Source organism: Lycium ferocissimum, chromosome 8 (assembly GCF_029784015.1).
Source record: "Lycium ferocissimum isolate CSIRO_LF1 chromosome 8, AGI_CSIRO_Lferr_CH_V1, whole genome shotgun sequence".
NCBI lineage: Eukaryota > Viridiplantae > Streptophyta > Magnoliopsida > Solanales > Solanaceae > Lycium > Lycium ferocissimum.
This window is the reverse complement of record NC_081349.1, coordinates 31,182,076-31,198,509: the sequence shown is the minus strand read 5'-3', so window position 1 is coordinate 31,198,509 and position 16,434 is coordinate 31,182,076. Positions and strand designations below refer to the sequence as shown.

Sequence of the window (16,434 nt, the reverse complement as noted above, 5' to 3'; positions counted from 1 at the left end):
AGATACACGAACTAATAATCAAGAAATCTAATTGACGGCTTCCGTATAGACAACTGTTAGGATACATTCCAAAGGTGCTCGAATATTTTTCTGCAAATATTTTGAGAGAAGTATATAAAGAAATCAAAAACAGCTTCTCACAAATGGACTTGAGTATCTTGTGGTGTACATTTTTTTACGCTATTAATGTAGTTTGAATGTTTGATGTGTGTTTACGCCATTAGTATAGGTGCAAATATTTCTTACGCTATTAATTTAGTTTGATATGTATTTACGCTGTTAGTATAGTTTGACACGTAATAACAGGTGAAGAATCATCTTCATCAGGTTATATTTGATGCTTAACATACTGGTTTGTTCAACTTACATACACCGCCAGTTCAAAGAAATTTACCTATCAATCAGGATAACGTCCGATCTTGTTTCTGGATTGAGTAGAAAAGGGATATATGAAGTTCATTCTCTTCCTCTGTGCATCTCTGTGATGGGTAAATCCCTATAAAAAAGGGACAACTTTCGTGTAGTTTGTGATTGGACGTAACAGTTAAGATTTTCTCTTTCCTTCTATGGAGCCGGATGTGAGCTTATCGCCTACTGTTCTTTACTCAAAAAGAGTCAATGGGAGTAGACACATCAATAGCAGCAAACGTAGAGGAAGAAATCCTTGCTTTCGTTCAACATTAATCTATATAGCACGTACTTGTCTTCTTTTCAAGATTATAAATTACACTGTTCATAAAGGATTACATATAATTATCTTTTGAATGACCTGATGAAAATATTTTATATGCGGTCTGTGAATAAAACTTGAGCTCTTTAGAAAACATGGATTTACGTGGTCCAAAGCCTTATCATTTTTCTCATGGCTTTAGAAATATCAAGGAAGAAAAACAATTGCCAAAAACCCCCCGCACCGATTTTCAGTAGTCTGATCCAAAATGTTTTAGTCCCTAGTTTGTAGTAATTGTATCTTTCGGCAGACTTTAGTTATGCCTTAAGGCAAACTCTGCCGCATAAGACAGACTTTTTCGTGAGGCCATGCCTTGCAAATTTTTTTTTTTCCTAAGCCGGGGTTCGAACCCAGAATCTCGAGGTATTTTAGGCGAAAAGCAAAAATTAAAGACCAGCAATTTGAGGGGGAAAAATTAAAGACCAGCGCCTTTGAAGGGCGATCGTGCAAATTGCCCAATAGCCATTTGCTACGGGTTTTTTTTCCAGGCAGATGGTTAAACAGTGAAGAAAAGACGAGGGCTGAATAATTCAACTGCATAAAATCCTTAATTTCTTAATTACCTCAACTTGATGAGATTGTTTTTGAGGCACAAACCTCACATGATATGTTAAAAGACAGGAAAAAACAAACCACTGTCCATAAAACGCAAAAGAATACCTCACATTAAATAAACTCTCCTAATGAGTTTCAGCAAGAATCATCTATTCCATCACTATCAGTCATTGCAAAATGTAAACATACTAAATACAGCAAGATATCACAAAACCAAAGTAAACACCTTCCAACTTTCTCCGCATAATGTTTACCGTGTCTCGCTCGAACAATTCTATGGTTTGATGACAAACAGAGGCTGTAGAGAGATAAATATAGAAAATTAGAAGGAAATGGTATTATGTCATAAATAATAAGATAAACTGAATAGTTGGATTAGGATAGTCAAGAAACTCACAGTATCAACACTAACAGGTTTTGCATCTTCAGCAACAACCTCAACGATGGTTCCTGACCGATCAGCCTGAAGGAGACAGATAGAGCATAGCAGTCAAGTTTAGCAAAGGATAATTTTCAAAATTGCCCCACATTGGCTGAGTGAATGTTGTAATCTTATATGGTCTTGGTGAATCCACACCACATGAGCTAATTTGAGAGGTTGAGTTAGCGGCAAGGTCCATTTCATTGACATGGCATCAGAGCCCAGCCAGACTCAAACCTCTTGCTAGGTTTAACTAATGTTGAGCCCTGATTTACGTTATTCATGCTCCAGTTAACCAAGCTTGAGCCGGGGGGGGGGGGGGAGCTAGAGTGTGTAGATTGTCCTACATTTATTATAGGAATGAGCTATTGTTTCCTTATATGATGTTGTGCAATCCTCAACTCTTAAACTAGCTTTTGAGATTTAGTCAGGCCCATGCCTATTTTCTTTACAATAACAAACTAAAATTTAAAAACATGTTTGATCCTAAATTGGTTTCTGTGGAACTAGAAAAGCGAGGATAGTGCAAAAGTAGGAGGCAAGTTCAGGGAGTTAATGGACATAATGTTGTCTTTAAGTGAAGCAACAAATGAATGCTTCAACAGAATTACCCAAGGTTTCCTACCATAATTGCAACTCTCTAATGTCAGCCGAGTATCACATACAAAGGAACAAACTTCTATGTAGCTATTAGTCCATAGTGGGATACCACAGGCAAAATTAGCGACATTAAGTCATAACTACCACTAGTTTCCACTTTCCACAAAATTGCATCAGGTCGCCAAGAAAGGATTTCTCTGCAACATTTTTTTGATAAGGTAAGATAATAAGAATGGATTTGTCTGCAACATGAGGGCAAGGAAACATGAAATATCTGCCACTTGTTTAGAGAGTCGATGTTGATAAATATGGTAAAAGCATTAGCAGATAGACATACTACTGACCTATACCCCTCGACATATTTGCACACTGTAAGAAAGCACAAACTGTATTTATGAGCATGTTATTGAAACTGGTATGAGATCATCTACATGACAATTTCAGCAGATATAAAACTTCTAACATGTTAGAAAATGAAGGAAGAGGGGGTTATGGAATATATGATCTTAGGGATTCCCAGAATAGTTACACGATAATAAACACTGAACGCCATCTTGGCAGACCAGTGTCTGCTCCACATACACTTCTAGGCTATTTTTTTTTTTTTTTTCAAAAAATAAATAAAGAGGTGATGGTTCTCTAACAAGATTTAGATTTTTCTCTTGTTTTTAAAATCCACCAGCTTCAACCATTTCAACGAACAGCAACGCCCCTCAACTTATTTAACTTTGGCTTCCTGAGCTGACTAGCTAATTGCTAGGAACTTTGTTCACTTCCTACCATAAGGATTACCTTGGTGACCAGTTAAGACACATAACTATACTCATTTTATGAAAAGAAGACCTCACTGATCAACTAATCCCTCTAACAAATGCCAATTGCTAATTAATCCCTCTTTCATTTTGAATTCTATGACAATTGTGAAACTACACTATCTCTCATAGCCCCAATCAGGGGAACTTCAGAATAAAGTTGAGTGTATTCTAAATTGAAGTGCTAATAAGAAAGCATATATTTAATACATAAAAATGAAGAGAATAATGCAGTACCAAAATAAATAATGAAAAAAAACAGAGGGGGTTTTTAAAATAAATTAAAGAACGTAATCTAGGATAACACCAAAGGATGTTGCTAAGTCTAAAATGACTATTAAATGTTACCATCCCAATTACCAGATGAACCTCAACCTTGGAAAGTGGTATTCCCATACATTATGTACATTTCATAGCAAACCTTACATGTCCAAACTAGATCCCCTAAGTTTATGATCGAAAAGAAAAAGATCAACAAAGTATAAGGATGCAGCATCCCCAAACAACACGATGTCCACAAGTCCAGAAGTGACACTGCAAGAACACAAATCTAAGACTGCGCACCATACATTGAAAGCCTCAGAATCCTTTGAGCATCTTCCTTTACTACTTCTACTAATATCATTAAATAATCTAAGAAAAAATTTCTTAATTTGTTTGGTAGACTAGAAACATATATTTTGCCCAATATATATATTGGAACTTGGAAGTGGTCTGGACTAGTAGAGTTAGAAACATAAAATTTAAAGATACTATATATTTCTCTTGTTTATTTTTCTTTTATAGATTGCAAGCTCTATCAAAACCAATGGACATCATTTTTGGAAAGGGGTCATTAGATGGTACAATGACAAACCCAAAGCTTTTTGTCTAAAGCTAGCTTGTGCACACCCCCACTAATCCATCGGGCAGCCTGGCCCGCCCACAAGTTTAGGTTGCCAAGGTAATCCTACTCACACGGCTGGAGCATGGGGTCACACAAATGTGGTAGCTAGAATGACTGGGATCTCTCATGCCTCAACCATTAGGTCATCCTCTTGGAGACCTCATTTCTTGTTTGTCTATGTCGAAAGCAGGTTTACACATTAGAAGCCAAATGCAATCTTTGTTCCTGCATCTTTTTTACTGTTATGATGCATTGATGCTACTTTGATTCGACACTGGAAAAACCAGCACAGAAGCAATAAATATTTTCTTTGATGGATGAGCAAACAATTGCTAATCATGATTTCAGTTTGGTTCAATGCCTTTCTAAAAGTTGTGCAGGTAAGAACACAATTTTTTGTCATCAACTTAACAGCAGATGTGTATACTTAAAAATAGTTAGAAGTCATGAAACAGAGGTCTCGTATAAGTACAAGAGAACAATATAGCAAGAAATGGCAATAGAAAAAGGAAAAAGTTACCTCTATTTCGTTCATCAATTTCATTGCTTCAATAATGCAAAGAACTTGACCCTTCTGCACTTTGTCTCCGACCTGTCGTAATGCATATCATGGAAACCAAATGCTTTAGAGAGAGCAAATCAAACCAGAATCTTTAATTATTTTTTTTATCTTTGAGGTTTCGACATTTGAACTTATTACATAAAAGACGGACATACAGTACCTTCACAAATGCTGGTTCACCAGGTGCTGGACTTCTATAGAATGTCCCTGCCATTGGGGATTTGAGCGGTGGAAGAGATGAATCAGCTGACTTTGCTGCGGCTGGAGGAGGTGCAGGGGTTTGAATTGGAGGAGGAGCAGCTGCAGGTGCAGGAGGTGCGCTAGATTGTACAGATGACACATGATATGATTGTGAAACTGGAATTTGTGCAGGAGCAGGAGAAGGTGGTTGTGGTAGGGCCTCCTTCTTACGGATTAAAATTTCACAATCAAGTTGTTTTAACCGCAGCTCCACAACATCCCTAGAATCAACTAGCCTGCGCAAAGGACAGACCATCATGACTATTCATAAAAAGTCTCTGCAGAGATGTGAAAACAAATGGAATGCATACTTGACAAGGCTTGAAACTTGGCTAATAAAGTTAGATATTGTTTCCTCTGACACCGAAGTTGCATATGAAGTTTCACTTGGTGATTTCACCTCTTCTGATGGAGTAGCTGCATCGTTTGAAGATCCACCAACAGCAACCTTGAAGGCAACAGATGGCTCCAAAAGGTTTTTCACGAAGGACACAACATTTGAAAGAATATGCTCCAAAAAACCATTTGAAAAAATCATACCTCATTCAATTGGGCTCTTCCCACAGCTGAATGATTCCAACTAGAATGCAGACCCTACGGAAAAAAGAAGTTATAGCCACAACAGTCTTCTTTCTCTGGTACTAATAAAAATGGCCAAACATCTCAGGCATCTTTGGGAAATGGAGATTTGCACTTTGGTTCGTCCATTATTTTCTTTTAATAAGGTAAATAATTTTATTAATGGAAGGGAAATTCCCTTAGAGAAGTAGTATACCAGAAAGTAGAGAAACCTAAATGAAACACTCTGGTTCTTCCATTAAACAAGCTACACAGGGTACTACTTGGCCATTTTTGCCTTGACAAAAAAAGGGTACTACTTGGCCACTCAGGCTGGTGGTCCAAAAAGTCTTTCATACTACAGGTTCTTAGCATGTTCAATAAACTATCACCATTTTCCAGAAGAAGAGAAAAAAGGATGAAAAGGACTGAAATTAATAGATGCACTAAGTGCTGCAGAATCAACTATGATGGTATAAGAGAAGCCCTTTACTTTTTAACTACTTTTAAAGCAAATGCACATCAATGAAACTATACCTTTCCCAATCAGAAAAAAAAAGTTTAACAAATGAATGATATGACCAATTGATACAAGATTGTCAATGAAATACTATAGGGTCCTGATAGTAACAGAAAACGTGCCGAGAAAAGAAGATACTGCAACAGAGAGGCAAATCGAGAGTGGGTTGAATGGATTCAACTGGACCCATTGCTTTGGCTCGATCATTAGTACATATGCGAAAAAGCTTATGCTTGTATGTATGCAGGACACATTTTGTATCCACTGACTGTAAATGTTTAGATTCTGACGCTGCTGCAATGGCAATGTTCAAACAATAATAAAAGTGCTGTTCTTCAGTTGTATTAATAATTTTTTTTTTTAAAAAGGGCAGCCCGGTGCACAAAGTAGTCTGCGTTAGCAGGGTCCGGGGAAGGGCCGCACCCCAAGGGGTGTGATGTAGACAGCCTACCACATTAGTAGCTACTTCCACGGCTCAAACCCGCAATCTATAGGACGCACGGGACAACTTTACTGTTGCTCCAAGGCTCACCTTCTTCCTTTTTATTAATTATTTTTCAAAATATGCTAGGTTTTCTCAAAACATGAAACAATTCTAAAATAGTTTTTGTAGCTGTTTACTTTGTCAATTTCCTTGACCCGGGCAAAATCAATAATAAAATTCTCTAATACTCTTTTCTCCTCAATATTAACAACAAAGAAGAAAAGCGAACCAATTTCAAAAAAAAAAAGAAAAAGAGAGAATAGCGTAAAAAGAGAAAACCTTCACACAAATTTACTAAAGATGAAACCTTTACACCAATTAATTTGCTAACATTCACTGCATTTAAAATTCACTTCTTTTAAGTAGGTTCTCAGATCACGTGAGAGTGCAGAAGCACACATTACCTTCGACTATAACTATATCTATAAGTGAATTTTTTTTTTTTCCCCAAAAATTTATACATTTAACAAATCGCGCATATTTCCATAATGGGAGGGTCATTCCACCACTCAATTACCCATGTGTATATGTTAAGCTTGTGCTATTACTCCACATTTGACAGTAATATGGTTCAATACAACAGATTTCTTACATAAAAAGACTAAAAACCACACATTTTCGATTAATTGAAGGTTAGATGTGTTTTGTCAGACATCACAAGGACTAAAATCAAAACATACCTATAATTTAGGGATAAAAAATGCTATCCCTTGAAACAAAGAAAATGAGGAGGTAAGAGTAGTTCAAATACAACAGAATTCTTACATAAAAAGGACTAAAAACACACATTTCTATTAATTGAAGGTTAGATATGTTTCGTCAGATATCACAAGGACTAAAATCATAATATAACTATAATTTAGTGACCAAAAATGCTATTTATCCCTCGAAACAATGTAAAATGAGGAGGCAAAAGTTCAAATACAGCAGAATTCTTACATAAAAGGAATACAAACTCCACATTTTGATTAACTAAAGGTTAGATATGTTTCGTCAGATATCACAACGACTAAAATTAGAATATTTATTGTAGTTCTCAAAGTAGTTCAAATACAACAGAATTCTTACATAAAAGGACTAAAAACACACACATTTCGATTAATTGAAAATTAGATGTGTTTTGTCAGATATCACAAGGACTAAAATCAGAATATACTTATAACTTAGGGCAGCCTGGTGCACTAAGTTCCCGTACGCAACCTTACCTTGCATTTCTGCAAGAAGCTGTTTCCACGGCGCGAACCTGTGACCTCCTGGTCACATGGAAGCAATATACTTATAAATTAGAAACCAAAAATGCTATTATCACACATTTCAATTAATATAAGGTTAGATGTGTTTCGTCAGATATAACAAGGACTAATATCATAATATACATATAGTTTAGAAACCAAAAATGTTATTATCACACGTTTCGATTAATATAAGGTTAGATGTGTTTCGTCAGATATCACAAGGACTAAAATCAACATATAACTATAATTTAAGGACCAAAAATGCTATTATCAGTAAAATGAGGAGGCAAAAGTGCAGAGAAATATTAATACCTTACAAGAGAATCAGGATTTGGGCGTGATAGAGAACCGTGATGATAATTTTGTTATGTAAATGATTGTAATGGCGATGATGATGGCAAAAAGGTAATAAAGCCAATGACTTCAGGGCATTTTTGGCATGAAATATCTCCGGTGAAGCTAAGGCTGATAATTTAATAAATCTTGCATATTTCCATAATGAGAGCGTTGTAAACACAAAATTAATTGAAGGAAAGTAAAATGAGGAGGCAAAAGAGCAGAGAAATATTAATACCTTACAGGAGAATCGAACATACGTATGTTACTCCATATTTGACGGTAATATATTTCTCAAAGTAGTTCAAATACAACAAAACTCTTACATTGAAGGTTAGATGTGTTTCGTCAGATATAATAAGGACTAAAATAAGAAAATACCTACTATAATTTAGGGACCAAAAATGCTTAGTTCTCAAAGTAGTTCAAATACAATAGAATTCTTACATAAAATGACTAAAAAACACACATTTTCGATTAATTGAAGGTTAGATGTGTTTCGTCAGATATCACAAGAACTAAAATCATAATTATAACTATAATTTAGGGACCAAAAATGCTATTTATCCCTTGAAACAAAGTAAGATGAGGACGAAAAAGTTCAAATACAACAGGATTCTTAGATAAAAGGACTAATAACACACATTTTGATTAGTTGAAGGTTAGATATGTTTATAGTTCTCAAAGTAGTTCAAATACAACAGAATTCATACATAAAAGGACTACAAACACACACGTTTCGATTAATTGAAGATCAGATGTGTTTCGTCAGATATCACAAAGACTAAAATCAGAATATACCTATAATTTAGAAATAAAAAATGCTATTGTCACACATTTCAATTAACATAAGGTTGGATGTGTTTCGTCAGATATCACAAGGACTAAAATCAGAATGTACCTATAATTTAGGGACCAAAAATGCTAGTTCAAATACAACAGAATTCTGACATAAAAGGACTAAAACACAACATTTCGATTAATTGAAGATTAGATGTGTTTCGTCAGATATCACAAGGACTAAAATCAGAATATACCTATAATTTAGAAACCAAAAATGCTATCATCACACATTTCAATTAATATAAGGTTAGATGTGTTTCGTCAGTCAGATATCACAAGGAGTAAAATCAAATTATACCTATAATTTAGAAACCAAAAATGCTATTATCACACATTTCGATTAATATAAGGTTGGATGTGTTTAGTCAGATATCACGAGTAAAATCAGAATATACCTATAATTTAGAAACCAAAAATGCTATTATCACACATTTCGATTAATATAAGTTTGGATGTGTTTCGTCAGATATCATAAGGACTAAAATCAGAATATACCTATAATTTAGAAACCGAAATTGCTATTATCACATATTTCCATTTATATAAGGTTAGATGTGTTTCGTCAGATATCACAAGGACTAAAATAAGAATATACCTATAATTTAGAAACCAAAAATGCTATTATCACACATTTCAATCAATATAAGGTTAGATGTGTTTCGTCAGATATCACAAGGACTAAAATCAGAATATACCTATAATTTAGAAACCAAAACTGCTATTATCACACATTTCAATTAATATAAGGTTAGATGTGTTTCGTCATATATCACAAGGACTAAAATCAGAATATACCTATAATTTAGAAACCAAAAAATGCTATTATCACACATTTTAATTAATATAAGGTTAGATGTGTTTAGTCAGTCAGATATCACAAGGCCTAAAATCAGAATATAACTATAATTTAGGGACCAAAAAGCTATTATCAGTAAAATGAGGAAGCAAAAGTGCAATGGAAATATTAATACCTTACAAGAGAATTGGAATTTAGGCGTAATAGAGAACCGTGATGATACTTTGTTATGTAAATGATTGTAATGGCGATGATGATGATGATGACGATGGCAAAATGGTAATAAAGCCAATGACTTCGGGGCATTTTTGGAAGGAAATATCGCCGGTGTTGACGTGGCAGTCGGCGTTGTTTGAAACGACGTCGTCATTTGGCTCGCCGAGAGAAGAGAGGACGGAGTGTGTTCGATGAATCCAAAGAGAGTGTTGTGTTGGAGATAATGGAGAAGTGATTTAAACGATGTCGTTTTGGGTTTAGAACCGTCTAATCTTGACAAGTCAGCATGTGGGCCCCTTTAGGAATGTACAGATCACGTGACAAATTAAGGGGACGTTTGGCCATAAAAATTATTCACTTTTTCCGAAATTTTTTTTTACTTTTGGGCGTTTGGCCGTAAATATTCCGAATACAGCTTGAAGTTGTATTCCGGAATACCAAAAACTTATTTTTCAAAAAAATTTCACTTTTTTCACTTTTTTACAACTACATTTCACCAAAAACTACAATTTTAAAAATTATGACCAAACACAACTCCAACTTCAAAAATTCCAAAAAAAGTGAATTTGTTTTTTATATCTATGGCCAAACGCATACATAATATACGGAAATGGCATATTTGTTATACTATACTCTCAAATAAGTTATATTTGCCCTTATTTTTTTTATTTTTTTGATATATTTACTTTTTCCATCCAACTTTGTATTATCCTAGATGTCGCCTAAGCAGATATTTATTTCTCTCAAATAAAATCCCAATAAATTAAAACCCAATCCATCAAAGGGTTTGCTGTTGTTGAGAACGACGTCATCATTTTGCTCGCAGATAGAGGGAAGAGAAGAGAGATAGAGAGTGTGGAGATAATGAGGGAAGTGCTTTAGACGATGTCGTTTTGGGTTTAGAAGAGCCTGATCTAGACAAGTCAGCAAGTGGGCCCTTTGGAGGACCAAATTTGGATGACGTGGCACATGAAAGAAATTGATTTTCTGGTGTTAATATTACTTTTGGTCCATTGGTTTCCCTAATATATAATTAAGCATATTAAACCTTCAACTAATTGAATTATGTATTTTGTATTCCTTACTTATGAATATTTATAAATTTATCATAAATACTAATCGTTTCGCCACTTAATTATGTATGTAATATGTTGAAGTTATATTGTTACTTCATATTTGACAGTAATATAGTTTATAAATAGTCAAATATAATAATAATTTTCACATTAAGGACCAAATATACACATTTTTATTAATAAGAGGTTAATATGCCAAGTCATATATCGCAAGGACCAATAGCAAATTTTATTAATAATTTAAGAACCACATCGTTCAGATTTTGCTTCCAAACTCACAAAATTAGTGGAGTTGGGCTTTTTTTTTTTATGTTTTCTTGTTTGTTCAAAAGTAATATGTAAATATTTGAGATTACATAACAAACAAATATATTACAAGTTGATTTCAAAGAAAAGAAAAGGTTGTGAACTCGAGTTAAATCTCTTTTGAAATGTCAACACTATTATAATTTCATACCTGAACTCTCTTATGGATTTCTGACCACTTTCCATAAAGGCCTCTTATCTCTTTCTTAACCAAGCTCTGGTTATGAAATAAAGGAACCGAGAATAAGGTATGGACGACAACTTATTTTTAGCTCAACTATGAAACAAGACTTCTCATTTTATGGCATGCTTTATGTCAGAATCTATGTATTTTTTTTTCCATAATAGAATGTGAAATACGAATACGGATATTTAGCTTTCTTGATTACTCTCCGAGGCAAAATACAGCATTGTCAATTGAGAGATTTAAAGACAATATCTATTGCAGCATACAAGTACAATACTTCCAACTTCTCTAATGAAAGTTCATCATCCACAGCTATACACTGAATTTAGTTAGAACTAATTACGACATCATAGACATATTATCTGCTTCATTATAAACAAACGAACAGAAGAAATAATAGAAAAAGAATATTAACTTGACCGAGCACCCTCAATCGCCGCTATTAAATCATCAAGTTTTGCTCCAGTGACTTCTTTAACGATCTTATTGTTCTTCAGAATCTTGAATGTCGGAACCACCTTTATGCCTAGTTCCTTGGCTAGCGGCTGCCAAAAATTCTCACATTGATCAACTCAGGTGTGTGTATGTGTTTATTGCTTAGACGAGGGGGTTTAAAGAATACATACCCTGTTATCTTGGTTACAGTCCAGCTTCAGAAAGACCACATCGTCATATTTCTTCGACAGCTCTTGATACTTTGGAGCGATCACTTTACAAGGACCACACCTGCAGGTGGATTGAAATCAGAAAACCAAGACGAAAAGGGAGAAGACCCTGTAGCAAAGCTGTTCCAGAGGCACAAAAGTGACCAATTAATATTGATGATAAAATGAGGTGCAAAAACAACCAGTTCAAACTTCAAACAAACATTCAATCATGTAACGAAAACAAACATTCAATCATGTAACGACATATCAGATAGGTGACAGTGCATGGAAAGTACAGGAGGACATGATTAATCCCCTTATACATAGAGTCATAGATCACTCTTTAAACCCTACACTTGAAAGCATGAAAACATGTCCTCCAATCACTTGACTATTTATAGCATTATAGTCTGCCACAGTTGCTCCGTTTGTAGTACAATTCAACATAAATTGTCATTTTGATCAAAACTTAAGTTACTCAAAGTTGAATAGACCACATGCTTGAAAGTATAGGTCTTGACACCTATAAGGCGATAACTCATAGCACAAAGGTAATTCAGAATGTATGCCCGCCTACTTATTTTTCAGATGAATACATAAATATTCTTTTGATGATGATCAACATTAAGATAACTTGCAGTGATTTGGTTCTCCCTTTATATCTGTATTTGTTGGCACAGGAAGTGGAGGTGTGTAGCTTCATTTGCAAGGTGTAGAGCAATGGATGTGAACAACTTCAGTTGTGTGAATTAATACCAACTACCCACCTAGGTAGAATCTGTCCCATTTTGGAAACAATTTTGGCGACAACAGAAACTTACAGAACTGCCTGTTAACATTCTTCCTGTGACAGCTAAATAAAATTTTCATATACATGCCATAAGGTCATGAGAAAGCAGTGTAGAGTGAAATTCCTTTAGCCAAGAAATCAATATATTTAGTGAAAGACAAGCAAAGTGATAGTAGCCAATTCGTACTGTTTTTAAGTTCATTTTCCACTTAGATCATAATTGTTCTGAACTATCCATCAACATTGATTTTCAATGGTCACTTTCCTTTAGGAAAGAATGATTGAAGTGAGACTACTTGGGCTAATCCAAGCCAACCATGGGATTTTGGAAACTTCCTCTCCAAAATTGTCCAATAGCAGGGTTCATCTCTCAAACAGGATTTCCACAAATAGAACCATACAATCAAGATACTACCAATTTGAAAACCCAATACTATATGCTTCTTAATGCGTTCTCCTACTCCAGGATCTCCCAAAACTACCGTAGTAAAGCAGAATTCTCATCAATCAGTTCTATTTTCACTGCCTTATTTTTCCAACAAGTGACATGAAGCCAGCACCATTTTAGTTCAAATAATTTCCTCGTGAATATCTGGTTATTGACTTGGCAACTGCATTCCTTCCAAGCAGATAGGGATTCTATCAATCAACCACCACACCTTAACCCCAAATGGACTTGCGTCGGGCTACATGGATCTTCTTAATCTAATTTGTTCTATTCATTAATTTACAATCTATTCTGTTCTATTCAGGAACATGAATAGAATCTCAATTCAGCTTTGTGAAGTTCACAAAGGCAGAGTTATCAGGACTACACTAATATTGAGCAGAAACAACAAAAGCATCAGAAAATATTAAATCACAATTACCACGACATCGTAGTAATCATCACAATTAAGCACTAATGTTATAAATCTATTGGAAATAGGAAGTATATGTAACTTCACCACTGTGTGTACATATCTAGTATGACGGTTTTATAACTAATACCATGTTCAGTAGCATTTTAAATTGCTATGTATAAAATTCAGCACATCTAATAAGGTGTTCATTGTGCAATTTAGAAACTCGCATAATACATGTATAGGTTATGAGGAAATCTATGTGCAGTGGCGGAGTGGCGGAGCTAGGATTTTTCACTAGGGGGTTCAAAAATATAAAAGAGTAAGAAATAAGGAAGCCAAGGGGGTTCAACATCTACTATTTATACATAAAAGATAATTTTAACCTTGTGTATACATGGTAATTTTATGGCCGAAGGAGGTTCAGGTGAACACCCTAGCCACCACTCGGCTCCGCCCCTGTCTATGTGATAGAATCACTAATAAATGAATAACTAAACACCGCATAACTAATCCCTGCATGAAATAAGACAACAGATTCCCGCATAACTAATCCTTATATTACTAATACCTGCAAAACTCTAACCACCTACCAAACGACCCCTTAACTTAATAATAAATTACAATTAAGAGAGAGTATATGTAATTTTACCACTGTGTGTACATGTCAACTACAACAGGTTTATCACCGGCAGCTTCAACAATCGGCCAAAAGGTATCCTTACAAACTTCCGTCACCTGTCCCACCGTCGCAGTCGTAGTAACAGTAGCATCCGAGCTGCTACTACACTTCACCTTCAATGAGCTCAATCCTCTGTTCCTCAAAACACTACCCGAGAAAAAACCATAATCTCTTGCAACGCAGACCACTGATTGCTTGTTGAACCTCCACGATGGCGCCATTGATGGCTTCAGTGGTACCTGTAGAGGTGGCAAAATTAGGGGAAAATTACATTCAAATAACATTCCGTCATCTAATTTACAAAATAAGCACACAGTAGTAGTGTATAACATATACATATACATATACATATACATAAAATATACATTCCTATACACTATCTATACCGGCGAAGTGTATAGTGTATACTTAGGCCATGTTTGGTAAACTAAGTGGCCGAAGTGTATATTTATGTAAGTATCCCCAAAATTAGCCCATGAAATTAAAATCATAACCCGCCTAAGTTTGAGCTTATTGACCCGCCCATTTATTAGCTCTACCCAATGCATTTCAGCCAATCAAAATTTGGGCTGATATTTAGCTGAAATTGATTCATGAGAAATCTTATCAAAATATTTCAAAATGTCTTCTTCTTTTTTTTTTAATATGTATATAGCCATAATAAACAAAAATAATAATTTTATTATTAGACACTGAAAATTACTCACTCTGTCCCAATTTATTTGTCTTAGTTCGGAGTTCTGGGGTCAAACTAACTAATGTTCGGTGAGAATTCGGACACAGATACTAGATTTATATATTTAGAAACTATATAAAAAAAGTAGTTGAAAAGAATTATAGTCAAAAAAATATCCTTTTAGGGCCCAAATAGTAACTAAGACAAATAAATTGAGACGGAAGGAGTATAAAAGTAAAGCAATTAAAATTTAGTAAGAATTGACCAGGTTGGGTTTTGACCCCCTATTTTTTTTTCAGCTCAGCCCAACCCAATTCAGCTCAACTAACTTTTGGACGGGTCTTTTTATTAACTCAGCCGATTTCAACCCGCTTAAATTCAGCTCAACCAACCCATTTAACACATCTAATGGTACCTGATTTACTTGAACTTGTAAAGCCATTTTTGCTATGTCAAGTTTGTATGTAAAGCTCTCTCTGTGTGTATGTATAGGTAGAGAGAGAAAGTTGTAGAGAGAGAGAGAGGGGGGGCAGAGTGTGTGTGTGTGAGAGAAATGGCAGAGGCTTTGAAGGTCGAAGAAAAGATTTGGGGTCATTTAATTACAAAATTGTTCATTGAGATATTCTTTTTCTTATTTTATTTAGTCTTTGACATATTCTATTGAGGGTTGTTTTGGTCATTTTAGGGGGATATGATCTTGTGGCAGAGACTGCATTTGATGGATGAGTCCAAAATGATGAAAAGCAACGTGGAATCGTTGGTCCATATAAATTGATATTTATTTATTTTCTTCTGGAAAAAATTTAATGCTTTATATTCTCATTATCTTCTTGTGGAAAGTATATTTTTTCCATTTTGTATTGTATAGGTATAAATTAGTACATCATTTATTTTTTAGAGGTCGTTTGGTTGGTAGGATAAGGATAATAATTCTGGGATAAGATGTGGATTATTTATCTAGTGTTTGGTTATGGGTATTAATTAGTCTCGTGATTATTTTATCCCACCATTTGTAGTAAAATGGTGAAATTACTAACCTGTATAGAAGATGGGATAAAATAATCTTTTTATTTCGTCCCGCATACCAAACAACCCCTTATGATGTGTCTAAACAAAGGAAAAGATAAGTGATGTCGATCAGTTATAAGATCAACAATGTTATATGACAGAGACAATTGGATTACTAAAATTGAACGTATTCATAAGATGGCGGTAGAAAAGGGTGAATGTTAAAATCATACTATGAGATTACAATTGACTATATTAAGTAAAAAGTAAAAATAGTACACATTGAGGATAAAAATGATAGAATGTTGTTGTATGCCTGAAATCATTGGTGAAGGTATTGCAACCATAAGAGGTAGAGATAAAATCACATCGAAGAAAATTATTTCAAAAGACTTGCAATCGATCTCTTTAAACTCATGTAGACCA

The 16,434-nt window shown here is 34.7% G+C and overlaps 2 protein-coding genes across 2 annotated transcripts; both read right to left on the bottom strand.

The window, feature by feature from the left end:
• Positions 1 to 1,252: 1,252 nt before the first annotated feature.
• LOC132067994 (biotin carboxyl carrier protein of acetyl-CoA carboxylase, chloroplastic-like) lies at positions 1,253 to 10,016 on the bottom strand. The gene is made up of 7 exons (XM_059461445.1): positions 9,754 to 10,016; positions 5,347 to 5,400; positions 5,118 to 5,254; positions 4,727 to 5,042; positions 4,525 to 4,596; positions 1,683 to 1,748; positions 1,253 to 1,583 (listed from the first exon to the last, which is right to left on the bottom strand). Exons 1-7 carry the CDS (start codon positions 9,946 to 9,948, stop codon positions 1,560 to 1,562), a joined length of 864 nt encoding a protein of 287 aa, XP_059317428.1. The 5' UTR covers positions 9,949 to 10,016; the 3' UTR covers positions 1,253 to 1,559.
• Positions 10,017 to 11,593: 1,577 nt separating this feature from the next.
• LOC132067992 (thioredoxin F2, chloroplastic-like) lies at positions 11,594 to 15,571 on the bottom strand. Its single transcript, XM_059461441.1, has 4 exons — positions 15,416 to 15,571; positions 14,295 to 14,563; positions 11,990 to 12,089; positions 11,594 to 11,908 (listed from the first exon to the last, which is right to left on the bottom strand). Exons 1-4 carry the CDS (start codon positions 15,440 to 15,442, stop codon positions 11,774 to 11,776), a joined length of 531 nt encoding a protein of 176 aa, XP_059317424.1. The 5' UTR covers positions 15,443 to 15,571; the 3' UTR covers positions 11,594 to 11,773.
• Between the last annotated feature and the right edge of the window lie 863 nt (positions 15,572 to 16,434).